This window comes from Diadema antillarum, unplaced genomic scaffold, assembly GCF_040938485.1.
Source record: "Diadema antillarum isolate AM-2024a unplaced genomic scaffold, OU_Dant_1.0 seq00001348_RagTag, whole genome shotgun sequence".
NCBI lineage: Eukaryota > Metazoa > Echinodermata > Echinoidea > Diadematoida > Diadematidae > Diadema > Diadema antillarum.
This window is the reverse complement of record NW_027272113.1, coordinates 1,289,262-1,316,975: the sequence shown is the minus strand read 5'-3', so window position 1 is coordinate 1,316,975 and position 27,714 is coordinate 1,289,262. Positions and strand designations below refer to the sequence as shown.

Below are 27,714 nucleotides of genomic sequence, written 5' to 3'. Positions count from 1 at the left end.
TAAAATGATAATCATGTCAGTTTTCACTTTCGTTGCCTTATCATTAGTCTTTGTTCTTCGAAGTCAAAGTTTTAATTACATGTAAAGCGCAATTTTGTTCTCACGTGAAACATGATGCCACTTGATAGGCAAATGGCATCACACTTTCTTCGTTACTCCAATATAACCGCAACTTGTTTAAAGGTGGCCTCACGCTATGCGGTTTTTTCTCGCGACTTTCGAGAAGTCGCACGCTGTTCTCGACCGCATGCGACTTCTCGCGACTTGCAATGGAGGCGTCCGCAAGCCTTGCGACCTCCTTGCGGCTGCTGTCAAATTTTGAACATGTTCAAAACTTTGCGATCGTCTGCGGTTGCCTCTACGAACCCTTGCGACCGGATGAATTTCCGCAAGCCTTGCGGTCGTTGCGCTCACACTATGCGACTCGATGATTGCGATCTGGCAACCGCAACAGATCGCAAGCACTGCGATCGAAAAAACCGCATAGTGTGAGGCCACCTTAACGACTTGGATGAAATGGATTGAAATGGGCTGGAATCCTTTCAATAAGAAGCTTGTGTACTCACACTCCCTGAGAAAAATGTTTCTACAACTTTGTGTCACTGGACTCCAGATTCAGCGTTTGGTTTCCGCCGGCGTTAGCGTTCCCTGCCTCCCAAATGCTTTCGTCGTAGCTCTGAAGATTAGACTGCAAGACCGGGGTCAAAGGTCAACTATCGTGTTGGAAAGTGGCGGGAACTTTCTTTTTCTTTTGAGGCCTATTGCATAACTCGTTTTGCTATAAGATTCGAAGTGCCTCAGAGTAATTTCCCCGGATGTTCTAATGTACATTATCTTCATTTGTCGGTACGCTCACCAAGTCATTTCAATTTGTTAATCGATTAAATGAGTCCGAATAGTATATATCATTGGGTGCATTGCTAGAATAAGCTACATGTTGTTGACTATGACACAGAGTGATAATTAGAATATTCATGACATAGTACGGTTAATGAGGTTACAAGTTCACTTGGTCTATACACACGTTAATAAATGAAGAAGTAATATCAATCGCTGAAGGTATACAATAGCAGCTACGATACCACAACAAACACAAGGTGATGAGGCCGGGGTGTATTCATAATGTATCCTATCGATATACAGTGGATGTTCACAATCATTTTATCTCGTAGAAGAATTATAAACATGTTATAGAAGTGCTAAGACAAGCGTTATCAATGAATATCCTTGAAATAGAGGAAAAATGTCAAACTAGTGCTATTATTAATCATCAGCAAACTGTAGTTAGTGGAATCTAAATTCTCTGTGAGTATAAACCCCTAACGTATTGTGCGTTATATTTCTCCACGGAGATTTGTACAATGAGGAGTGCAATGTTAATTTCTAAAAAAGATAAATAAATTATGTACTGATCATTGTCACTGTTAAAGGGTGTGTACAGTTCTGGGCGAGGCGAGAATTTAGCTTTTTACGTTTTGCGAGATATTCAGAAACCACTCTATGAGATGTCAAAGAGCATGCGATTCTAATGGGAATCAAAAGTTTATTTGATGAAAATCGGTTTTGAAATGGCTGAGTTATCCATAAACAAGGTGAAACAAAGAGGTCCTAATAAAGTTGGGGCATGTCGCCTTTTAATATTATCACTTTTTTTGGATATCTCAGCCATTTCAAAACCGATTTTCATCAAATAAACGTTGAATCCTTCTTAAAATTACATGCTCTTTCATATTTCACATGAGGTTTCTCATTATCTCTCTTAAGAATGTTGGAAACATGAACCCCCACCTCAATCATTACTGTACAGTCCCTTTAAGAACAAATGATACCATAAAATCTTATCATCAAACCTTGGTTTCTGACATTTCGAAATTTTCCCCGGCGTCCTTTTTCCTTTCGTCGTCATCAACGGCATAAGGCGACTATTTAAAAAAGATATATATAGACAGAAAGAGAAACCGCATTTTTTCATTTCATTTCATTTCACTTTATTTTCATATTTCTCACATATCACAATAAAGTATATAAATACGAAAATTATACAGAAAATAATTTAAAATGGTACTTCAGAGGAATGTTCAAAACTTCGTCTTGATATAAACTGTAAGGTCTGTTTACATGCGAGTTAAACTGCGTAAAAGCAAGCTTGTATAGAGTCGCAGGTCCCGTGATAAAATCAGATTAGGGGAACTATGAAATACAGATATTTTTTTTTCAGGCCATACTATAACTGGGGGAACATATTAAAACGAACAAAAATCAGATCAAATAAGTGTCACTAAGTGTCACATGCCGATACTGAAGATAATAATAATATTAGTAATGAAATAACACATGCATAACTTCATGAAATCATATGAATTTATGATCCTTGGTGTAGTAATATAGGATAGGAAATGATTTCAGGGTATTTTGACATTTTATTTTACAAAGCGGTATTCAGTGTTTGATATCGATTTGAAACTGTTTCAGTTCAGCATTAACTGTAATGGGCGAAAACTGACTTTTTGGTTTTAAGTCAAATAACAAGAGGACGATTGTTCCCTCCCCCCCCCCCCCCTCCCCCCGTGTCTCTCTCTCTCTCTCTCTCTCTCTCTCTCTCTCAGTGTGTATCTGTAATCATTTACTCAGAATATAAAAATTTAATCATTATTCTTCCAATCAGTTAAATTAGATATTTTGTTTCTCTCGTGCTGGCTGTTCATTCCATCAACTATGTCATTATGTATAGCATAATTAGATTATAATCAATTCACGCACGAGATTTAACTGTTTGATTACTCACTGCAATTCCATTGTCATTGTTTGTCACTTTCATGGCTTCTCCGTCAACTAAATCAGCCTAAGAAAAGAAAACAGAAAAATAAAAAGGTGGAGGAAGGGTTATGACATAGTGTAATTGAGGAAGAATCGTATTCCATATAACCTAACTTCATGTCTCTGAGGGTTTTTTTCCCTCTCGAATTTTCACTGAAAAAGAAAAAGTTCAGGATTAAATACATCATATACCGTCGGTGTTTTCACGAACCGACGCTATTTCGATTTTGGTCAAAATTTTCAAAATCGAGATATTGGTACCAAATGAAAGTGCTTTCAAAACTCTACCAAATCCCCAAATTTTAGATCACAAAATTAATTAGTCTTAATTTTATCAAAGAAAGAAAAAAACGACGGTACTCGAAATATCGAGAAATTGAGAAAAAGGGGTTTCACGAACCGACGCAGGAAAGATACGCCGGTTCGTGAAACCCGAATTGCTAGGGTGAAGAGCAATGCGGGTTTTACGAACCGTCGCAGTTGCATTATTTTGAGCTTTGTTCAACTTACTGGCCTAGAATTAGGTTTTGGCCCTAATCCAGATCTCAGAGTGAGAACCAAACCTTCTGAAAGATGAATGACGACCTAAGCCAGCCCACTGTCCACGAGTGAAGTGAATGGTAAGCTATAATCCTATTAAAATCATGCTCAAAATAACAGTTTCAGTTGGACTACCATAACCATTAATTGCGGTAGAGTGTAGTCCCATGTATTCAATCGCGTGATGCTTATGAAGCCTAGTCTGTAAACGCCATCCAATTTCAAATTAGATCCCAAATCATATTATTTATAGTTTCTTTTCAACTTATGTCGTTACTTCTGAGACTACTGAGTACTGTAGTCGTAACGTCTGTGTGCAAGACATGCAAGATGTCAAAGTCTCGAAGACACTCATGGCTATGCCTTGACTTGAGTTGAAAATGAAATCATGAGATTGACTAAGTAGGCCTACTAAACTAAACAAAAAGTAAAAAGTCTAAAAGTAAAACTCAAAGGAAGAGTAAAGAATAAAGTTAGACATGTTAGACTTTAACTTTCAAGTTTAACTATTAAGTCTAAGTTAAGACTTTACTTGTAATACCAGTTACTAAATCTAAGATCAGCTGAAGTCTAAGACCAAGTCAAATTAACACAGAGTCTATAGTCTAGCTCTAGATCTACATCTAGACTAGTGGTAATAGTAGGTACAGTCCACCCATTTTTTCCCCCAATTTTTACTGGTCCATTCCTGAAAAAGTTACTGGTTAGTGTCCAACAGTGATTTTTCCTGGTCAGGGACCGTCGGACCAGTGCCAGTGTGCAGCGTTGGTGTAGATGTCATCTATGACAGTATGTGGTCTAGTGATACTACCTAAACACTACGAGTAGTTTACAGGTTAGGTGGCTTTCCTGTACAGTGCAGTGTTAGTATACTTGTGAATTCAGCCCTAGTACCGTACTGTGTGTAGATATGTGACATTATGTCTTATGTTAGTTCGAGTGGAGTACCTTTGAAGCACAGCGGTGGGGCTTTTTTTCCCTAAAACTTGTGAATGCGGCCCAACCAAATGGCGTTTACATATTTACGCGTGATTGATAGTGATACAGTAGCGCTGTCGATTTCCACAGCAGCCATACATAATCTTTTGTCCTTTCTTCTTTCCTTTTTTCCCTTTGTTCTTTCACCCTTTTTATTCTTGGAATCGAAGGACTTCTAAGAAATGTCCCTCGACTGATTTAACCAGGACTCTTGAGTCCTGGTAAACCTAACCTAACCGAGCAGCCGTTAACGTTTGTTAGGCCTAACATAACAGTAACACTGACTTAGCCCTGTATTGACTTTGTCTTTGGCCGACTTACTGAGATGGCGAGTCTAACTCTTTAACGTTAGTCTAAACGTAGTCGTTAGATCTGTCAGTGTCAGTGTCACCGGTTATTGTATAATGGTGCCATCTCTAACGTACGTTAACAAGTTGATGTTAGTTATCTATGTCAACTTACTGATTCAGTAATAGTGGTACTGTCATCCTGTTGGATATCGCCGCAATATCATCCGTGACGTGTTAATTTCGTGTCACAAAGACAAAAGTTGCCAAGATCTAATAGTATTAGATGTCTAGATCTAGATGTAGTCTAGATCTATAATATAAATTCTGTGTGCCACTGGTAACTTAAAAGTGAAAGGTCTAGACTTCACTTAGTCTATAATTAGACCAGACATTCATGAGGCAAAGGCCTATTTAGTAGATGTATTCTTATTCTATTTTATCGTCAATTCCTACTAACTCGCCACGTGTTATTCCTAAGGCCAAGGACTTCCGGGTTAGTGATATTTTTTTTTCATAAATACCAAACAACAGACGTGTTTCATTTGCATTCTTGCACAGACTTCATGAAAATATGTGCAATATCAAAGAAATATGATGCACATGACAATGCCAGTGTTTTATAGGTGAATGGTTAATACCTTTAAAAGCTGAATGATAATGTAGAGTCTATGTCTAATTAAGATGTTACAGTCTCTGATAAGAAACAGGTTTGATTGTCATAGACTGTTTCCCAAATGCAGGTACATGTAGTTATATTCAGCTATTTCAATGCAATGCCATGTTTACAAATACATGTAGATTTATTTTCATGTGAATGATAATTCAATTTCTACATGAGACTTACTAAGTGCTAAACATAATATCTTGCATCAGTAAAATGTGTAAATGACGAGACAATTTGAATATGCATCAAATACGAACAGCAGCATTTTTTGACATTCTTACCATTTTGTTTTATGTTTAATATAAATAGAGCAAAATAATTTCAACTTCAGTTTTGTTGGCTGATTTTTTTTTCTCAAAATTAAAGTTGTATCTTGTACCATGATGTTTGATTTTAATCTAAAGTTCTTAATTTCTTTCTTTTCTTTCAGATGACTGATGCCATGTAGTAGCGAAGAACTGGACTGTCTCAGAAAAGAAAAGGAAAAGTACAGGGTCGTGTACATCACCAACGGATGTGAATACAATGGTAATGTAGAGTCTAGGTCTAATTAAGATGTTAAAGTCTCTGATAATAAACAAGTTTGATTGTCGTAGACTGTTTCCCAAATGCAGTTAGTAATATTCAGCTTTTTCAAAGCAATGCCTTGTTTACAAGGACATGTAGATTTATTCATGTGAATAATAATTTAAATTCTACATGAGACTTACTAAGTGCTAGACATAAGATCTTGCATCATTAAAATATGTAAAAGGCGAGACAATTTGAATATGCATCAAAGACGAACAGCAGTATTTTTTTGACATTCTTTGATCCTGTATACCGTTTTGTTTTATGTTTAATATAAATAGAGCAAAATAATTTCAACTACAGTTTAGTTGGCTGATTTCTTTTTCTCAAAATGACAGTTGTATCTTGTATCATGATGTTTGATTTTAATCGAAAGTTCTTAATTTCTGTCTTTTCTTTCAGATGACTGATGCCATGCAGTAGCGAAGAGCTGGACTGTTTCAGAGAAGAAGAAAAAAGTACAGCATCGTGCTGATCATCAAGGAATGTGAATACAATGGCTTAGGAAAGAAGACAATCTACAGATAGGATAGAAGGGAGAAATTGGGATGAAGGGCGACAACATAAGGACGGTATATCTATAGTGAAATGTGATTGTAAAGTGGAAACATGAAAGGAGATCCTCAGATTGAAGGTGAAAACAATGCATTCCATTCTGTGATGTCGTAATTACAATTTTGCTACACTTTAATAACACTACAGAGAGACATTTATATCAAGGAAAGCTTCATGTGGATATGGAATGTTAGATTTTTTTAAGTGTTCATTGGTATGTATTTCATGATAATAAATCTTGAAGGTTTTGTGTGGTAATCATAACCTTGTGATAAATCTTGATAGATTTCTAAGTGCACATTGGCAATATTTAGATGATGCTGTAATCAGATTAAGTTCTATTCTCCTTTATTCTTTTATTTATTATTTTGTTGTCTTCAACCCACTTTGAATGTGTCACGAATGATTCTTATAAACATGGGAACATGCACTCCATGTAACTGATAGGACTTATAACAAATTGACATAATTATTCAACCATCACTAGACAGTTCTGTTATAAGATGTTCTTTATTTAACTAAAATTGTAAATTATGATACGTGTATGTTCCCATGCAAACTCACAACAAAATACAGAAATATGATTTCTTTTAATAATAATTCATTATGTCTCTAAATTTACAATTAAAGAAAGTGATTGCAATAAGGATGTCAAACATTGTATATTAAAATGATAGATTATTCATTTGTCTCCATCCGTAGTAACGCACGCAACTGCAGTGTGCAGTTTGTAGGCTGCTGTGAAAAAAAAATCACAGGCAGCCCAAGCAGGATTCGAACCCACGACCTCTGGATTACTAGACCAGCGTCATAACCACTAGACCACCGAAGTGCCCTGGCGCTACCTTTACACATGAATAATTAAGTATAGAAGGGCTTGGGGGCGCTTCGAAGTTTACTGCTCTTATTAAATATGTACATGTCATTTGCAACTCAACTAAAGATGATTAAACACACTGAAATTCTTACTTTAAATGATATTCATAATCTGTTTTTTTTTTCTTTAATAGCTTGGGATGTACACTTTATACACTGTATCGGTCTACATTTTGCCTACAATATGGAATTCTTTACTTCGAGACGTTTGTTTTTAACAAACAAAAAATTAAGAGTCCTTTAAAGGTGCTGTAAAACAGTGGTGATTGTTTGTTTGTTTGTTTTATGGTGGGGGGGGGGGAGGGGAGTCATATTAGCCTTGGCCCCTCTCCGCCGTCTTTTTTTTTCCTTTAGCTGCATTTTTTTTAGTCATCACATGAAAATTCGTCTGCATCCACCCCGTAGTTTTGCTGATGACCTTTCTTTTTAATTATTTTAGCCACACACAATTTTGGCCGAATTTCCCCACCCCTCTGGTGAATTTGCTAGTACATGTACTAAAACACATTCTCAGAATGTGTTTATACATGTAGTACTGGTGGATCAAGGATTCACAGGGAGGGGGGGGGGGTCGGCCAAAATTTCTCTTTTCTCATATGTAACAAGCCTACGGGGCGAAAGGCTGATATTATGGGCTTTCTACACACATTTTTAGATGCTAATTATTGGTTAACATAAGCACGATCATTTATGTTGTGATTAATTTGTTTCCTTATATATGTATGACTTCTATTAGAGACTTAATTGGCTTGGCACTCCTTACATCGACCTATTTTAGACACCCATTTCCTTCTCTCTCTCGTGCTTTTTCTCTACTGTCCTGTGAATAGTGTAACTACATGTACATGCAGTACCTCTTCTCTTTTGTATGATATACATCAAGTTTTTATCTGAGCATATGGGTGTTGCAGCACTCTCAAGCTTCATGCATACGCAGCAACATCTTTTTGTGTTCATATACATAGTTATGCTTGATATATTGATTTGAGAATGTTATTCTTTCTCTTGTATATGTTCCGTCCGCACTCTATAGATGTAAATGTACGATGTAAGATTTGGTGTGCATGTTCGAACTGTGTTCCTCTTTTTGTGAACACACAAGAACTGACATAATAATGAACTTGAATTACACATATTCTTGAATCTTGATTCCATCTCCATTTGCCATTAGATATGTATTGATTTATGGAGCTCTTCCACAATTGTTATCCTTCACATTGTCATTACTCATCTCTGAATAATTCAAATTTGATATTTTATTGAGGACCTATGTTTCTTCGATTACATAATGTACCTCTTCAATATATTGCTGCAAAAGGCATAATTAAACATGACCATTATTAAATATTTAAAATGAAGCTTGAAATTCTGATAGTGTTGATATTTATGTATTTTTAGGAGTTTATCAGTTTCGAAGAGTGCATGCAGGATGAGTTTTATGTTTTTATATGATCAGGTGCAGCTATCATAGAATCTGTTGAGCAGGAAAGAGAAAGATGGAAAATGAGGAATTATGAGTGAATTCGCATGCGAGCCAAATGACAATAATGACACTGATAAAAATTGTGACAAAGTAAATGTCACAAATATGTGGAATAATAAGAAATAAAGAAATTAATAGATTATTTCAGAGAAAGAAATAACAGAGTGCATGCATGAGTATGAAAGATGAGTAAATACAAGTAATTATTACTGACTGGCACGTCTTTTTCCCAAGATTTAGCGGTATCCTTCATCTTAGAACAAACATTCATAATTATTATGAAAAAAAGTGAACTGAATTTGAATTAAAAATAATGTGAAAAAATAAAAAAGTAAGTTAAAAAAGTTAAAAAAAACAATAAAAAGTAAAAAAATATGAAACACAGTATACCGAGTACATGTATTACCAAATGATAGATGTCCACGTGCAAAAGTGTTAAATAATATATCCACAAAAAAGGGGGGGGGGCAAAGAAATCTTTGGAACGATCAACCACAGCTATAATAACAATACATGCGTGTACTAAATGAAGATGAAAACAATAACACTCTTTTTAGAACAATAAAGAGAAACTGGCTTGTATTATCATCTTAATTATCACTAAATGTATTGTAATCATCACAACAATCATTACATGACAATTAATTTCAATTAATAAGGTTATTGTTGATAAGCAGGTATAGCCCCAATAGTATTTGTATGTAAACACATACGAAAATGAAATAGCGACGGTTCGTAAATACACGCGTATTGCACGTTACCTATTGTACAGGCCCTACAGCGCGGGTCTCACGAACCGGCGTAATACAACTTACGTCGGTTCGTGAGACCCGCGCTTAAGTACATAGCCTATGGTGCGCGCAAGAAACGATGGATTTACGAACCGACGCAGTGAGTTTGAAGACAGAAATCTCGTAGATTTTTTGAATTCACACTAAAATTACACTATGGATATGAAGAACAACTTCCACTCTCATCACCCTGTCAAAATTTTCACACACAAGACAGGAAAAGTCATTGATAACGTTGTCTAAAACTTGTGAGATCTTTAAACGCGATTTTCTCAGAACTGCATTTTCGCTCAAAAACGAAATAGCGTCGGTTCGTGAAAACGCCGACGTTAGTTTACGTCAAAACATACAAGAGATTTTTTTCTAAAACACGTTCAATCCTTTACACTATCATCATCTGGATACAATTTTGTTGCCATCACAACCCATTTTGAAAAAAAAAAAATGTAAAGCTTGTAATATGCTTGCATTTGTACTTTGCATTGATAAAATATGTCAGAAACATTTTTTTTTATACGGAATCAATCCACAATCATTTTTTTTTTAATTGAAATAATGAAAAATGCAGAAATACGAAGCAATCAAACTAAAAAATAATTAGCAACTATTAAAAGGTCAAATACTGATGTGTAGAACATCTATTACGTCACATGTGGTTTTGCATTAAATCAATAATTGAAGCAGGTGTAAAGTATACCTGCTCCTTCGCCTCGTAGAGTTCCCCAACACGGCATCTCATTGGTCCTTTCCATGATTCTGGCAGACAACAAAACAGTCTGTCGGCAATTGGACTGATGAGGGCGGGATTCATCTTGCGGGGATCGTTAACACCTGTTACCGATTAAACGATGTCGAATTCAGAACTCAGAATTTATCCCTGTTTAACTGTTTTATCATGACCGCATTCTCTTGAGTCTCTTTCTGTATACAGTCAAACCTGTCTTAGCAGCCACCTGTCTATAGCGGCCACCTGCTTATAGCGACCATTGAAAAAAAAATCCCCCGCTCAAAATTACTGTATTATAGACCCTTTATACAGCTACGGCCACTCATTATGTATCACGTGGTGAATACTTATCTACCTACGTATAGCGGCCATAAAAATTGGCTTAAGAGTTTAATCACCCCCCCCCCCCCCAAAAAAAAAAAAAAAAAAAAAATCGCCATCCTGTTTTAAGTTCATATTTGTGATAGAAGTTGTTCAAATAAAGGAAATAAATCAGAAAAGACAGTTTCAATCATAACTTCAAGAACATACAATGAAGATATTGGTGGAATGTCTTATTTTGCTCATCTGACTTTTTTATCTTACTCTTTTTAGATTGTATACTTGGTCCATTTCAATTCAACTCCTCACTCAATGTGTACAAATTGAAATACATTGCTAGTAGATATTTCTTTGTAACTGTGATAGACAGAAAATGATGTACCTGTAATGAGGCTGACCAGCATACCAACAATGACTGTGATGAGCCACGAGCTCCCGGCCAGCCAGGCGTAGGACAGCGTGTAGAGTTCGGCAACGGGCGACGTCCAACCAGCACCGCTGGTTAGAAAGTTACGGGTCAAAATGTCACAGGAACACCAGATATATGATCTTTGTATTATTTGACCTGCGTTAATATTTTCAACTCAAAGAATGTCAGTGTCTTATCTGGTACAACAATATTAACAACTTAAAGGCATTATTTGCCATTTGCAGATGAAACAGAATCCCAGCGCTAGCGCTTTAAAAGAGTTCTAGAATATGATTAAGGGATAGAAACAACCAATGAATAAAATCTAATCAGTGTAATCAAGGCTTGATGACATTATTGTTGCTAAACGTAAAATAATGTGAAGAATGATTATAATAAGAGTGTTTCTAGAATAAACCGTCTACAGTAATGGTTTATTGAAGAAAAAATTGTGATATCTCCCTGTATTTTAGACTTCATTGCGAAATATTTATGTGTAAGAATGATGTTTTGTGATACAACTGAAGAACATAAAATTATGATGCATCAAAATAGTGATAACTCGAACATTTTTTAAATCTCTATTCCGAATAGTACACAACCAGTGACCTTTAAAGACCATCGTACATCGCTTTGTATACTGGTTTTAGATGCCGTAACACATTTTCTGTGTAAGTTCAAAGTAGATTTACAATAAAAATCTATTTACGAAGGGATGGACAGGGGTTAATCATCACGGTTATGGCAGCCAATATAGGCGAAATAAAGTCTGTGGTCCATCATAACATTCAGCGCCATAAGACTTACAAGTATTCGTCATCATAATCGCCTTTTGTCATTTCATTGTTATTCATGAGTAAAATAATTGCATTGATATTATCAATTCCATAATCATCGTTATCATTATTGATTTTTTTTTATTACTATCATCATCGTCGTCGTCATTACAAAATCGCCCGCAATAAACCGAGTACTAACCTGGATGGGGCAGTTGTTTGTGCCATGGTCATCGGCGATGCCATGCTCTGACCGGCCGTCGACATCCACGTGGTCATCATCGTCGTCATCACAGGGTCCATCGTGGTGTTCGCAACAACAGGAGGAGGGGGCAGGGGACAGCCGGATATCGTCAGCGGAAGGATCTGGGGTGGCAAATCTTCTATCCACGCCCCAACCCCGACCCACAGGGACCAGACTTGACCGACGAGAATCCCTATTATACTGCCCTGAGAAATTGTGAAACGAAAAACATGCAAACAGAATCACTAACCCCATGTAAAATCATGCATTAACAACAAATTACACCAAAGATAGTAATGATGATTTTTATAAAACTACTATAGTAATTGATTGTAATGATGCTGATAAAACTACTAATATCAAAATATGAGAGTTTAAAGTGATGATAGTGTGCTTGATGTGAGCACCTCATTGTACCTGTCAGAATTGACAATCTCAGCTCGCCACATGAAAGAGAGATGGTAAAGACCAGATCAAAAAAAAAATGATTTACGATTCAAATAATGGTGTTTTGATACTAAAAGTGCAGTATAACGCGTGAATAATTTATGCATTTAGGATTTGTAAAAAAAAAAGAAAAGAAACGTAAGTACGGCCTATCATTCATATAGCCTCATATGGTACAAAATTTTGTGCGTTCACTTTACGTTATGTTACGTGTTAGGAAATGAATGCAGAATTGGCCCCATTAAAACAAAAAGAAAAAAGTATAAAGAATGATTTCTCTCACTTTCATTTCCCATTAGAACTCGTCCTCCTACATGCTTTTACTTCATCATTGTCAGACCTCTCTCAATGTCTTCATTTTTTCTCCCCCCCCCCCCCCTCTCTCTCTCTCTCTCTCTTTCTCTCTCTCTCCCTTAAGCATTATTTGACTTTCTTACAGTAGTGTATCTAGGGAAAACGGCGCCCGGGGCAAGCGCGAAAATTGCGCCCCTAATTTCTGAAAAAGTGTTCAATCCCAACCCCATCCCGGTAGGGACTTTAAAAAAGTCCACATGATATGCTTTTTGAAGCACTTAAAAGGGGTCTTTTGAGGGTGATTTTATTGTAATAAATTTTGATATTTTTTGTATTTCAGCTTACAAAATATGGAATTCTTGTCATTTTTTGCTTATTTAATCTTACAATAAAATCAAGATATAGTAACGGCCTTATAGATAACGATTTATACCAACAAACAGAGGATTTGAAAAAATACTTTAAATTAGTACGCGCGAGTGAGCCGAAATTCGTATATTTCCGCGTCATCATTGCGTTTTGTTTTTATCTTTTCTTAGCTTCGCGAGTGAGCCGAAATTCGTATATTTCCGCGTCATCATTACGTTTTGTTCTTATCTTTTTTATTTGTTTTTTTGCGCCCCCTCCCCCCCCCCCCCCCCTCGTATGTTCGAAACCATTGGCGAACTGTTTTGATCCAATCGGCGGTCGCTGCAGAACGAAAGAAATTGCAGCCGCTGCTCCGTGTAACATTTTGCCTTCTAACGATGGCATGCGTGAACACAATGTACATTGTCATTTTGTCCGCTTCATCATCACGTTTTGTTCTTATTTTCTTTTTTATATGAATTTTGGCGAGCGAGCGCAGCGAGCTAGCCGAAAATTGTTGTATTTCAGCTTACAAAACATGGAGTTCTTGTGTGAACACAATAAACATTGTCATTTTGTCCACGTCATCATCATGTTTTGTTTTTATCTTGTTTGATTTGGTTTTTTGCGCACCCCCCCCTCCCCCCCCCCCCCCCCCCCCACCGTATGTTCGAAAAAGTTGGCGAACTCTTTTGATCCATTCGGCGGTCGCTTCAGAACGAAAGAAATTGCAGCCGCTTCTCCGTGTAACATTTTGACTTCTAACGATGGCATGTATGAACACAATATACATTGTCATTTTGTCCGCTTCATCATCACGTTTTTGTTCCTATCTTCTTCTCTTTTCTTTTAATTTTGGCGAGCGAATTGTTGTATTTCAGTTTTTTTTTTCTTTTTTTTTCCTTCTCTTTTTTTTCTTTTTGTTCCTCTTCTTCTTCTTCGTTTTTTTTTTTCGTTTTTTCGTTTTGGCGCCCCAAGGAGTGGCGCCCGGGGCACGTGCCCCCCCCCCCTTAGATACGCCACTGTTTTCTTACCACATTGTTTGCCCAAGGAAAGAACATGCCAAGCGTGAAAAGTCCCAGCGCAGGTCCACCGAACATTCCACCGAAACTCAGCGCCAGCTATACGTATGGACGAAAATATTGGGGACATTGAAGATTAGATTTACTAATAGATGGTTTCGAACAAGATGGATAAATTAACTGCAGATATCATATACTACACAAGGAGTGGTAATGAACATTAAAACTGCTATGCACAAATTATCGCTGTATGTTATCAACAGAAACGTAATGGTTTTGGATGGAATTTGATGAGATTATACCATCAAATGTCCTGGAAATTTCGTAAAGATTAGTCCTAAGATTGATCGTAAGATTCAGAAAAACAACCTTCATCGCTATAGGGAATGAAAATAATGTGGTAGAAATCAATGTAAGTATCTTTATGAAATAGATTTGCAGTCAACGCGGTCAATATTGATCTCGCGCTGGATTCAATGAGTTACTCTTGATAAATCGAGCATACAATAAATCGTAAGTCTTTATGAAACAGGTCCTAGACTGCAATGGCCTAGTGGCAGAAGATGCAATTTACATCAGATTAATCATAATTTTGTATACAAAAAAAGAGAGAAAAGTAAACAAAAACGAAGAATACGTTCTCAGACGTTTGAATGCTTGCAAGACAAAAGCTAACAAACAAATAAACACAACTGAACTCAACCACGAACCAGTTCCTGTTTTTCGCCCTAGATTCAAGCTCTCACAATCTCTTCATCTATCACTTGCACGCATGGCTTATATCAAAATTTCATTTTCAATATCTGACATGGATGTGAATACATTGTACTATATAATTTTGAGCAATGCAATCGTCTTTACCTGTAGAATGTTTCCCAATATTGATGCTACGTACGTAAGCGCCATGCAGAGAGCTCCGTATACCACAGCTAACAAAAAAAAAAAATAAAGAGATGAAGTATTAGACAATTATTTACCCAAACTGACGTGTAATCGTGCGATAACGTAATGTGAGTCAGTTTACAAGAAATCAGAATTATTATCGTCACTTAATCAACTCATTCATCACGTTCATGGAGCAAGAGTGTTGCTTGACAATACTGCATCCATTCTTGTTTGATGGATGTGACTAATATTGTTCCTGACCGGTAAAAGGTAAAAATCGTAATTTCTGTCGTTTTCGCAGAAATTCATGCACATTAGTAATTTCGTTTTCACCACCACGAGCTAAATATGTGGGTATTTTGTTTGCTTGAAATCCCGTGTTTGTTTGCTTATGCAAATAAGGAAGTGAACATGTTTATCACTTATGGGCCTACAAATAAGGTTGAATGTGATTTGCTTTTGTATTGTGAAGATTAAGTTAAAATTTATTTATTTTTATTCTGTAAGACGGAGTCGTTGCTTTTTGTTGATTTACTTTCTCTTCTGAACTCTTGTGGAAGTAGTTTCTTATTAAAAGCAACATACATATTCTAAGAATAAATGTACATGTGTTATTCTTGACCTCGTTTCTTCTTCACGATATATAATGATAAAGAAACGAGGACCGCAACCGGCGCACGCCCCCCCCCCTTTATTTGTTTGTTGAAACAAAAGAAATAAAAAGAAAAAAATGGGGGAGGGGTGCGTGCGCCCCCCTTTAATTTTGTAAACACGCCCCCTCTTTACGGAATTTCTGGATCCGCCCCTGGAAGTCCTAACACATGTAAATATATTAACGGCGTGCAATTTATTTTCTTTCTTTTGGCGAGCCGCAGTGAGTAACGAACAACGCTATAACGAATAGTAAGGAAGAGGGATTTGCATGCAGGCTCACCGACAACCTTGTTAACAATGCTGTATGTTCTCGGCGACATGTTCGGGAACAGCTTCTTAATCACATCTTCAGAAGTGACAGCCGTCAGGGCGTTCAATCCCGATGACACGGTACTAACGTGTATAGATAGAAATATACAAAAATATACAAACAGAAAATGAATGAGTATATTCTATTCAGCATTGATAGCTAGACACTCTTTACTGATGAATTGATAAATTACACCTCTATGAAGATATATGTGTTGGATTTGAACGTCTCGGATTGTACAACTTAGAATAAATCTATTGTAAATAAATAAGCAAATAAATGTGCAAATAAATAAATAAATAAATAAATACACAAAAACCTACAAAATAAGACATAATTCACGATTTCAGAGCACTTTCAACATTACAGGCATAGATATAAATTATAATCATTGAGGGCATGATTATATTATAAGCTTACACAGTAAGAAACCCACCTCAATGCGGCGCTCACTACTCCAGCCGTGAAGAGACCGGAAAGTCCCGGCGTGCTGCCGTACAAATCCACCACCATGAACGGAACCAGCTGCAACAGAAGAATTAAAAAAAAAAAAAAGAGAGAGACAATGAATAATTTTTGCTTAAGATTACCAGACATTCCAACTATAGACTCTTGAAACATCATAAAATAGACTCTGTGAAGCGAATACAATTGACTTATCTGTTAAGTGTGTTAAAAAATACACACACAAAAAAAAAAGAAGAGAGAATAAATCTTTCACACGGAATTATTGCAGGGTTGTACCGCTTTCAGTAACAGTTATGCCTCGGAAGGGGATCCCATTAGAGAGGATGTGTTGCACCATACCTCAACGATGATTAATATTCTTTCCTCCTTTCTTTCTTTCTTTCTTTCTTTCTTTCTTTCTTTCTTTCTTTCTTTCTTTCTGTCTTTCTTTCTTTCTTTCTGTCTTTCTTTCTTTCTTTCCTTCTTTCTTTCTTTCTTCTGTACAAACCAAAAGAAGAACCATGAGGCGAGGCGATATCCTTCTATGGCCTAAAATTGCTTGAGATATGAATGTGGGGATACCACTGGTGGAGTTATTTCTTGAAAACTTGTCAAGTACTAACAAAAAATTACAAAGTACCAAGACATGTAATTCGTCTCTGAGACGAGTTAGCTGAAAGTTAGCCGAAATCTATTTTGGTTGTTCATTAAAGTATCTTTATTCTATCGGCGTGTGCCGTGTTTTCTTAATTTTAATAGTTGTCACTGTAATCATTAGTCACTTACATTACTGAGTTATTACAGGAAAGATTCTGATAACATGCTCCCTCGTGGAGACATTCATTATGAGCTCCCACGTGGATACATTTTATTTTGAGCTCCCTCGTGTAAACATTATTGTACATCTAATAGTAATGTTTGATTTATTTAAGATTTATTATAGTCTGATTTAATGTCAGTATTGTCTGGGGCAAATTATCTTTAATGGGGTCTATTTTTCCTCTTTTTTTTCTTTTTAAACAACAGCAACAAATCAGCAGGAAAGATAGAAATGAAGAGTTTGTTCGCAAAAACCGGTAAGTCCAAAATTGTCAAATGGAAATATTTGCGATTAAAGGTCGAGAAAAATAAAGAGAATAATAAGAAATTTTTTGCTTCTTTTGACAATAATTCAGAAATGTACCTTTGTATGTAGCGACCATTATATCATTTAAAAGGTATTATTTTGTACTTTATGACAAAGACCGTACTTCAACATCTTCAAAAATGGACTTATCGGTTTTGCAAGCAAACTCTTCAAATCATTGTCACTGTTTTATTCTGTATATTACCTGATCAGGCGCCCTCACGCGGCCAGAAAAGAGAGGATCGCAGTCGGCGTAGTAAGCGTACATGACAAGACCGGCTAGGCAGGCCAGAGAGACAACCACGATCATACCAATGATGGCAAGACCGAGGGCGCTGTGAAGACAGGAATATTATTATGGTAAAACCTAGTGATTTACGAAAAACAATATTCCATTTTCTATTTAGGCTAATCACGATCATTCATAATTAGGATACTAGACAGGGGTAGGACCAATGAGGGTAAAAATCAAGCACAAAAAAATGCACATAAAAATAAAAATGAGGGATGATTTCTGGATGAACGAGAGTTCGAAGATTCGCATAAGTTTCCACTCTCTTACTATAGTGTATTTACTGTTAAAGTACCACAGGTTGTCAAATTTTGAAGACTTGTAACTGATGATGAGAACTTGGGAGGATCACATGGATTTTGGAAACGATTATGAACAATAGTCATCACTTGCTCACTAATGATTGTAAAAAAAAAAAGAAAGATCTGCAGCTCAAGTATAGAAAGATCGAAAGATAGCTGGGCCTGCCAATCACGTTTGATATACAACTGTATTTATTTAACACAAACTGTCATTCAACTCTTAGGTTTCAAGTTTTTCGGGGGGGAAAAGGAAAAAGAAGGAAGAAAGAATTCAAATGATGTAAAATGATAATAATGAAATGAACCTCCCCCGAGTAATGACGTTAGCGCACATCTCGTTTACAGTGTAGCCGCGAGACTTACATTCGGGCCGACCTCAGACGTCCGCATGACAGGTACCGCATGACCTGTGCCTGAGACACGCCGTAGATGGAGCCCCACAGGAACGATCCACCCACAGTGATCGTCCAGAAAGTGTGCCTCACTGTCGGATCTGGATTGAAACTTTGTTGGTTGGTTGTTTGGTTTGGCACAGGGATAGGGGTAAGAAACAGGACGGAATACAACGTTAATACCTTTAATTTCACAGCATATGACTTAAAGGGTGTGTACAGTTCTGGTCGAGGTGCAGATTTGGCTTTTAACGTTTTGTGAGATATTCAGAAACAACTCTATGAGATGTCAAAGAGCATGCAGTTCTAAGGGGTATCAAAAGTTTATTCGATGAAAATCAGTTTTGAAATGGGTGAGATATCTAAAAACAAAGGTGAAACAAAGAGATACTAATAAAGTTGGGGCATGTCGTCTTTTATTATCAGCACTTTTTTGGATATCTCAGCCATTTGAAAACCAATTTTCATCAAATAAACGTTGAATCCTTTTTGAAATTACATGCTCTTTCATATTTCATAAGAGGCTTTTCATTATCTCACTTAGAAATGTTCAAAACATGAATCCCTACCTCAACTAGTACTGTACAGTCCCTTTAACAGAAACTCCAACAACAATAGACACCAAGCAAAAGTATAGGCCTACGTTTAGAAAAAAACAAGCAAAATGAAAAGAGAATCAAATTATTAAAAATCCACAAAGTATACTCAACACTGACCATGTTATTATTACTCATTGTCATTCAGTTTATGTAATCTCAGCCGTCGCGGGCCATTGGTTTCTTTTGTACATATAGCTGTACAGATCATGCAAGTACACTATCGAGAGTAACAGCAAAAAAAAAGAACCGCTCTTATACTTCTTTACTGTAGCGAAACAACAAGATATGAAGAGTTTGTTTGCAAAAACCGATAAGTCCATTTTTGAAGATTTTTAAGTACAGTTTCTGTCATAAAGTACAAAATAATACCCTTTAAATGTTATATTGGTCACTATATTATAAAGGCACATTTTTGCAGATATGGTCAAAAGAAGCAAAAATTTTCTTATCATTCTCTTTATTTTTCTTGACCTTTAATCGCAAATATCTTCATTTGGCAAATATGGACTTATCGGTTTTTGTTCATATTCTTTTTTCTTCATATCATTTTGACATTTCCGCTCATTGACATGCGGTATATACACACAGATTATAATACATACAATAAAGTTACTTCAACAATTAAGAGGCAAGAACAGTCAGAAAAGAAAAAGAGATAAAGATAGAGGATGTGTGTGAGAGAGAGATAGACAAAGTTAATAAGATATAGATCGATAGATGAAGATAGACAGATAGATAGATGGATAGATAATACAGATAGATAGAGATAGATAGACGGACAGACAGACAGAAAGTTGGATAGATAGACATATATAGACATATAAAGAGATAGATCATTATGCTTAATAGAGACAGATAGATATGAATATAATAGGTATAAAGATATAGATAGACAGACAGACAGACAGACAGCTAGAAAGATGGATAGATGGACAGATAGATAGATAGACAGATATAGACATAAAAACAGAAAGACAGATATACTTAATATAAACATATATAGATATAGGGCCTAATGCATAGGTATAGATATAGATATATAAACAGATATAGACAGATAGACAGACAGGCAGATAGACATAAAAACAGAAAGACAGATATACTTAATATAAACATATATAGATATAGGGCCTAATGCATAGGTATAGATATAGATATATAAACAGATATAGACAGATAGACAGACAGGCAGATAGACATAGAGAGGAGTAAGGGAGAGACAGAAATAGTTCTGTATACTTGCTGTAAAACTATGCTCACTTCCAGAAGTCGATTCTGCCTCCTTCCTCGCATATCCTCCACACCTCGCCAAGTCCTCCGAGCTCTACGGCTCCCTTGACCAGCACTGCGAGAAGTCCGGCGATCATCACCAGCATTTGGAAGACATCAGTGACGATCACGGCTTTCATACCACCCTGAGATCACAAAAAAAAGAGTTAACAAAATAAAATGCCTAACAGATGTCAAGACGAGTCCCGAGTATACTCGGGCAAGTGCCTATGGGAAATGCGTGTTGAAGCAAAATCAGTCCGTCCTCAGCGTTATATACAACCGTTACATACTGAAAGGGTGCAGACTATAGTGCAGCCAATCATTAATAGATTACTTAAAAAGGAAATCAGCCACCAAGGGGAAAATAGAGTGGGGTAAAGATTCAATTTGTGAGGGTTGTTTGGATTAGTAGGGGGGGGGGTCTTTTATAACTCACAATCGTGGTGTAGAATGTACAAACGACTCCAGTAGCCACAACGCAGCCCCATAGGTTCACCCCAGTCACTGTAGGAAAGAACAATATTAAAACCATGATGGATACTGCTAATGTATGGTCATTGCGACTTTAAAGTAACCAAACAAAGGTAAAACACACCTTGAAGAAGTGTTAGCATGAGAGCAAAGCGAAAACATGTTTTTTTTTTTTGGCAAAAACATAACAAACAAACATACAAACAAGTAGTAGGTGCACGAAATCCACGAGGCACACATCCCACTATAATAGTCGTACAGTCCACAAGTCGTACCGCTCACGAGTCATTTATTGCAAACGAGTTATACAACTCACATAGTCATAATAATATTGCACACGAGTTATACAACTCACATGGTCATAGCTAGCCTAGGAAATAGTCAACCAAGGCCACGATCTTGACATGGGGGGGGGGGGGGGGGGGCATTTCATGAAGTATTTTGTCCGACAACTTTCTCGGACAAATTTACTCTCAGCCAATCAGATGCAAGGATTTGAGTAGCTTTTAACAGTTTGTCAGACGAAATATCTGACAAAACGCTGCATGAAATGCCCCCAGGTGAAAATTGGTTCACGAGCTGTATACGGTCCAAGGGCTCCATAATAGACACTACTCAAATAAGGCTCACGAACCCGGCATTTAACGAGAATCATATCTACCTATAGTGTCAAGCTCTTTCTTACTTCTTTGTTTTTGCGTAATGTCGAGTTCATGGGCCTGTTTTATTTCTACTGTCTATCTCTTGGTATGGGCTGTATGACTCGTGGACATCTAGCTCGTGGAATGAGCCTATATGGAATCTACTTTTGTACCTTTTTGCCACTACATTAAAACTAAACACGGAATGTGGACGTGGAAATTGAGTTGAACTGAAGCCAAAACATACCTTGGTTTAGAGCCAACGCAGGGGCATAGATTACTATTGCCATGTAAAAAATCTGCATGAGGAAAGAAAGAAACGAAGAAAAACATGTCCAGGTCACGATACTGCGTGTAGCATTTAGTGTAAGTCGCGATATACTTCCATTTCAAGTGTGTAGGGTAGCACAGTACAGAGTGGTTCAGACTTCATGCTATATTTAAGTAATATTATTAGTGGAAATAATTATTATATCATTATTCACTTCTGGTCAGTTTTCTTCAGTTTGCGTTTGTTAAAGGGGATGGCTATATACTAACTGATCAGTGGTAATCAGTAGGAATGCAGGGGGATGATTGTTCCAATTTTTGTGGGATTCATTTAAGAGTACAGTATATATCTATTGTTGTGTAAAATTATCTGCTTCAGAACGGTCTCATATTCAAGTAATTTGCAGTTTAATGCCCCGTCACTGTACAGGCATGCTAACCTCGAAACATTAAACTGCACATTTACTTGAATATGAGACCATTCTGAAGCAAATAATTTTCACACAACAATAGATATAATTATAATGTACTCTTAAATGAAACCCACAATGATTGGAACAATCATCCCCCCAGCATTCCCACTTATTCCCACTGATCAGTTACTAGCCATCCCCTTTAAGTACTATTATGTAAGCCAAAAGACGAGCAAGTGCAGAAGCCTAATTTCGGCATTACAAAGACAATTGCAACCACGACGACGACGACAACATCAACATCAACAACAACAACTAAAGCCAAAAAAAAAACAAATTACCGATGTGATGAAGGTGATGATCGTGCCGATCAACCTTGCCACGTGACCAAACCGCAGCTGTAAGTACTGAAATGGAGAAACAACAACAACAACAATAATGATAATGATTATCATTTCACATTTACTTACATTTACATAACCAAAGCAAAGTTCAGCCTCTAGTCTTTTCTATAATCATTGAGTTTCACCAACTAAAGACATTGTTATTGGCAACAATAGTCATGATAATGATAATTTCATTTAATATATTTTGTTATGGCTTCTTCAGTACTTTTTCTCGCACAATTTTTGACGAAACAAAACAAAGGGAAACTTTGAAGGAGTACATTACACTTGTAGGAGGTAAATATCATTTGTTTGTTTGTTTGTTTGTTTGTTTGTTGTTGTTTTTTCAATCCACACTAATGATGTGCTATCATATCATAAGTGCATTGTCATCTATACGGTGTCTAATCTAGAATATATTGTAGATCTGACAGGAGCAGAGTGACAAGCGAGCAAACCTTGAAGGTCTGACGACACTTTTGAGAACAAGGCATCTAAAACCAATCAGAACTGTACAGTTTTTGATCTCATAAATATCTCTTAACGGGATGGTACAGTTCCGGTAGATGAGATGGGGCTTCAGGTTTCCAAAGCTTGTTGATGATGATTTTTTTTTTTTTTTTAATGAGAACCCCATAATGAAATATTATGACAGAGCATATAATTCTAAGAGGAATTCAAAGTTTATTTGATGAAAATTGGTTTTAAAATGGCTGAGATATCCAAAACAAAGCGATCCTAATACAAAGTGGGACCTAATTTTTATTAGGATCGTTTTGTTCTATTTTGTTTTTTGAATATCTCAGCTACTTCAAAAATTGATTTTCGTCAAATAGACGTTGAATTCCTCATAGGATTGCACACTCTTAAAACATCCGAGTCAGAACTGACCCGGAACTGGGTCCGTTGGGGTCATACACCGTTCCGGGTCAGAATTGACAAGGAATGGAGTCAGATATGACCAATTCAGAGTCATGAATTGGGTCAGCGTGACCCCATTCGGAATCTTCATGACCAAATTCCAAGTCATTTTTGACCCGGAACGGTGTATGACCCCAACGGACCCAGTTCCGGGTCAGTTCTGACTCGGGTTTTTTTTAGAGTGCATGTTCTCTTAACTTTTCAGAAAGTGGTTTTCTAAGTATCTTGCAAAAGGTTATAATCTGAATGCTCACCTCAACCGATAGGGCCTACTATACAACCTCTCAAACATCGTCTATGAAATATCATTGTATTACACAGCTGAGTTAAAAATGAAAAAAACAATTATCCCATGCTACTCGATTATACTTTCCTCTCTTTAACCAGTAATACGTTTGGATTTTTATCGGGGTCTAAATAAATTCCCTGGTAATATGTAGCATTGTTTCCCGCATGTTATGCATGTTACGGGCTCTAGGAAAGAGATGGTGGCAGTCGACAACATGTAACACATAATTATCCTCACTGACACCAAGCAAATCACAACCAAACTTTCTTGGAGTAACAGCAACTGGGCCTAGAGCCCTCGCAGCTTTTCTGCCCCACGTGGGTTGAACATGTTACACTGATTTGCATAATGCATATTCATGACACCCTGCGTAAGAAGTTCCTGATTTTATCATTCTGAGGAAATGTCTGAATTACTTGTATACCTCTATAACCAGCTTACGCAGGGAATCTAATTTTCCGAGTTGCTATAAAGGGACGCATGCACGAACTGTGCAAAGTCAAGTTTTCCGTCTGCCTAATGGGAACTACTGTTTTCATTCATCTATGCTGAAAAGCATCAGAATTTAACTGGCAAGTTCGCTTTTATTACTACGAACAAACAAAAGATGAACCCATTAAATTAGCCGTTGTAAAAGAGTCACTGCCTTCGAATACACCCACTTTTATAACTGTAATCTTAGGTTTGCTGGGCAAAAACTTTTTTGACAGTGTTGTGTAAATAGTACAAAAACGCGTCGATGTAAACATACACATTGTAAGCGTAATGGTCATCGATTTATCCGGACAGTATGCCTGTCGTGTGGGACCTGAAGTATTGTACAGGCTTATAAGGACTGTGTGTGTATATATCTGCTCGTGTGTGTGTGTGTGGGGGGGGGGGCATAAAGAGCATGAATAGGAGTGCTGAGAAAGTGCAAAGGTGAGAGTTAAAGTAGAGGATGACAATAGCTCAGCAAACAGTGAGAGGATAAAGAACCTTAAGTATACTCCATCATGCCGCGCTAAAACTGAATTATTCAATTGTAAACGCCGAACAGTTTCTTAGGGGAGCTACAGCCAATGACAATAATGAGGGGTAATACAAGGGGGTCGTCCTTCAGGCTTGTACACTGAAAGACACGGGGGCAGAGCAGTAGAAAGAAGCTATTACGAAAGACAAGCCGATTACAGCTCCTGTTACTATCACTATTGTGGACAACCATCGTTTTATAGTATGCTTGTTTAGTTCTAATAAAGGTCTGTTGCTTTCCCGGTCTCTTCCAGTAATGACAAAAACAGCGTATCAAAATAATGCGAGCTGATACTGTTAAGAGACTGACAGTTACTTTTAACTGGTATAACCAATGTCATAGATTATGCTACTCTGTATAACATAGCGTTCCGTGTGTCATAGTAAGATAATCCTGATCTATACTGATCACTCTACGGGACGAATATATTATATCTTCTCGTGGAGTAATCAGTATAATATGTAGTTCAGGACTGAAGAAGCGACTTGTTTATTTTGATATGAGGCGTAAAACCGTTGGCAATAACTGCCATATACATTATCTGTGAACACTGTGTTCTGCTGTGCACATTGTGGTAGTGACAAGCGGAGTCTTTTTATCTACAATAGGCCTCAATTAGTTTACACGGATAAACGACCATTCTTTACGTGATATTATGTTACGTTGACGAGTATAGGAACTGGCGTGCTATGTATACAAGTACCTTGAGCTCTTGGGTTGTTTTACGGTGTACACCATCCTTAGATGTGAGTGAGATCCGAAAAAGGACATAAACTCAATTTATCGTACAGGTCCTTTACATTGTCACGACCATAGTCAGAATACAGAAAATATACAGTAAGAACTAAAGTGTGTTATACCCTGTCGTAAAATTGTGACACATCAAAAGAAATGAGTCAAGAAGCCTAGTTGTAAACAAAGCCATAGTTCTCGAGCGCTATATACATGACAACCCATCAGTAGCCATACCTAATTGGCACGAAAGGGATCCTCGGGGAATGTTTACTGAATCAGCAAAGACTTACTTTGAAAAAAAAAATGTATGTATGTGAATAGGTGATGTGTGCTGTTGAATTGTGTTGGCCGTGTGCCACTGTGTCAGCAGGGGGAATAAAAAAGGGGGGTGGGGTGGATGGCAGAGCCAGGGACCATGTTTGCCGAAAATCTCATCCATTGTCCGCCGTGGACCACATAGGTGAAAATGAGGGAGTTCCTTCGGAGCTATTGACGAGAGATGAGAACGGAATACATAGGAATGCCGAAGCCCAAGAAAGGGGCTTGATCTTCTGTCTTTTGTTCTCATTCCGTTTGAGAAAAAAAAATAAAAGAGAAAGAAATATCAGTGAAGAAGTTCCACTTCGTGGCGTCAAGTATGAGGGGACATTTTTTTTTTCCAAAAAGAGAAACAAAACCGAACAGATCTTAAAAAAGGATATAGAAGAGTAGGTACAACCCTATAATGGATGATGAGTGAATTTCACGCACACAAATCATGCACTGACGGCACTCTCAGCCGTCAGTGGCGATCCATGCGGTATAGAAACTCCCGCGTTGGTTATAATCATCTCACGTATCAGCTTACTGTCAAATGCAGTTAGCAAGCGAAGTTTTGACAAAAACCAAAAACAACATAACAAAAGCCAACATAACAATACAGCACAAAGATTTAAAAAAAAAGGCGAAACTGGTAGATATCAACGACCAATCATTGGCCGTGTCTCTCTTGCAGTAATAAAAATAAATGTACATTGACGCTTCATTACCCCATAAAAAAAGAAAACAAAATAATGTAACAAACCCCCCTTTGCTATACTTTGTTGGCTCTAAGGGGTTTTTTTTATAATTTAGTATTGACCTATACACAGGCATGATTGCCATAGTTTTCTTTTGTTTTATGTTGTATTGTCGCTTTTTTACCACGTGCAAAGTATAATATCAGGAAATTAATTTTACTTATTATCTGTGTCCTTTTTTTTCGCTGTTCATGCGTGTGTTTGCATTTCCGTTTCAAAATTAGTTTCACGGACGGAGGCAGACACCAAGTATTATTCTTATGATCATGATAATGGATTTTACTTATTTCATAAGTTCAAACAGACTGACACACGCCTGCTCAGATTACTGATATTGTATCTATTCTTCCTCAAAACATGCTGCAGATTGAGAGTTAAGATTATGACCAAAGTTTAATTAAACGAGCTATTCCATTATCATAATTACAAGGGGAAAACATGAGTAACAAAAAAAAAACTGTCTTCATTGGACTCAATTTTACTGTATTGCATAAATGTTTTAAGATTAAAATAGTAAAGTTATTGTCTTCTAGAAAGTGACTTACATGTATGTATCGCTGAAATTATTCAAAATTCTGAAATCAAGCAACCATTCTTTACAGGATGTTGATAGAGCGCGCGAGCACACACACACACACACACACACACACACACACACACGCACACACACACACACACACACGCAATAAAAAATACTTTACGCCCTTGAAAGTAATCCACTATCAAACAGTAGGTGTTACGGATGGAATATTACCTCATTTGCACTAGTGATATTCAATTTCATAAAGACTGGCAGGAATGCGTTGGTTATGAGTCCAGCACCAATGAAAGCGAATGCGAAGATCCAGTACATTGATCCGTAGAAGTAAACCTCAGCGGGGGTGCCTATAACCGTGATGGCAGATATGTAGCTGGCTACCAGCGAAAAGGCGACGGCAAGCGGGTTCGCCTTCCGATCGGCCAGGAGAAACTCGGCGGCCGTTGCCTGCTTCCCTCCCGTGCAGGCGTAGAAGATCCCGATAGCGGCCGAGATGCCAAGCATCACGGCGAGGATCACGTAGTCAACGACGCCAAACGTCCCCGCCAT

The 27,714-nt window shown here is 37.2% G+C and overlaps 1 protein-coding gene across 1 annotated transcript; it reads right to left on the bottom strand.

The window, feature by feature from the left end:
- Positions 1 to 586: 586 nt before the first annotated feature.
- LOC139708546 (sodium-coupled monocarboxylate transporter 1-like) lies at positions 587 to 27,714 on the bottom strand. The gene is made up of 17 exons (XM_071620488.1): positions 27,382 to 27,714; positions 22,568 to 22,633; positions 21,791 to 21,842; positions 20,868 to 20,935; positions 20,420 to 20,574; positions 18,532 to 18,672; positions 17,780 to 17,909; positions 16,438 to 16,526; positions 15,972 to 16,084; positions 15,014 to 15,081; positions 14,165 to 14,251; positions 12,036 to 12,247; positions 10,995 to 11,110; positions 10,262 to 10,395; positions 2,786 to 2,842; positions 1,851 to 1,922; positions 587 to 688 (listed from the first exon to the last, which is right to left on the bottom strand). Exons 1-17 carry the CDS (start codon positions 27,712 to 27,714, stop codon positions 587 to 589), a joined length of 1,995 nt encoding a protein of 664 aa, XP_071476589.1.

Coding starts and splice junctions, on each gene's coding strand:
- LOC139708546 (XM_071620488.1), bottom strand. CDS start 27,714: ATGGCGGGGACGTTTGGCGTCGTTGACTACGTGATCCTCGCCGTGATG. Junction 20,575..20,867: donor GTACATTCTACACCACGATT/GTGAGTTATAAA, acceptor TTGTGATCTCAG/GGTGGTATGAAAGCCGTGAT. Junction 17,910..18,531: donor CGTCTGAGGTCGGCCCGAAT/GTAAGTCTCGCG, acceptor CTGTCTTCACAG/CGCCCTCGGTCTTGCCATCA.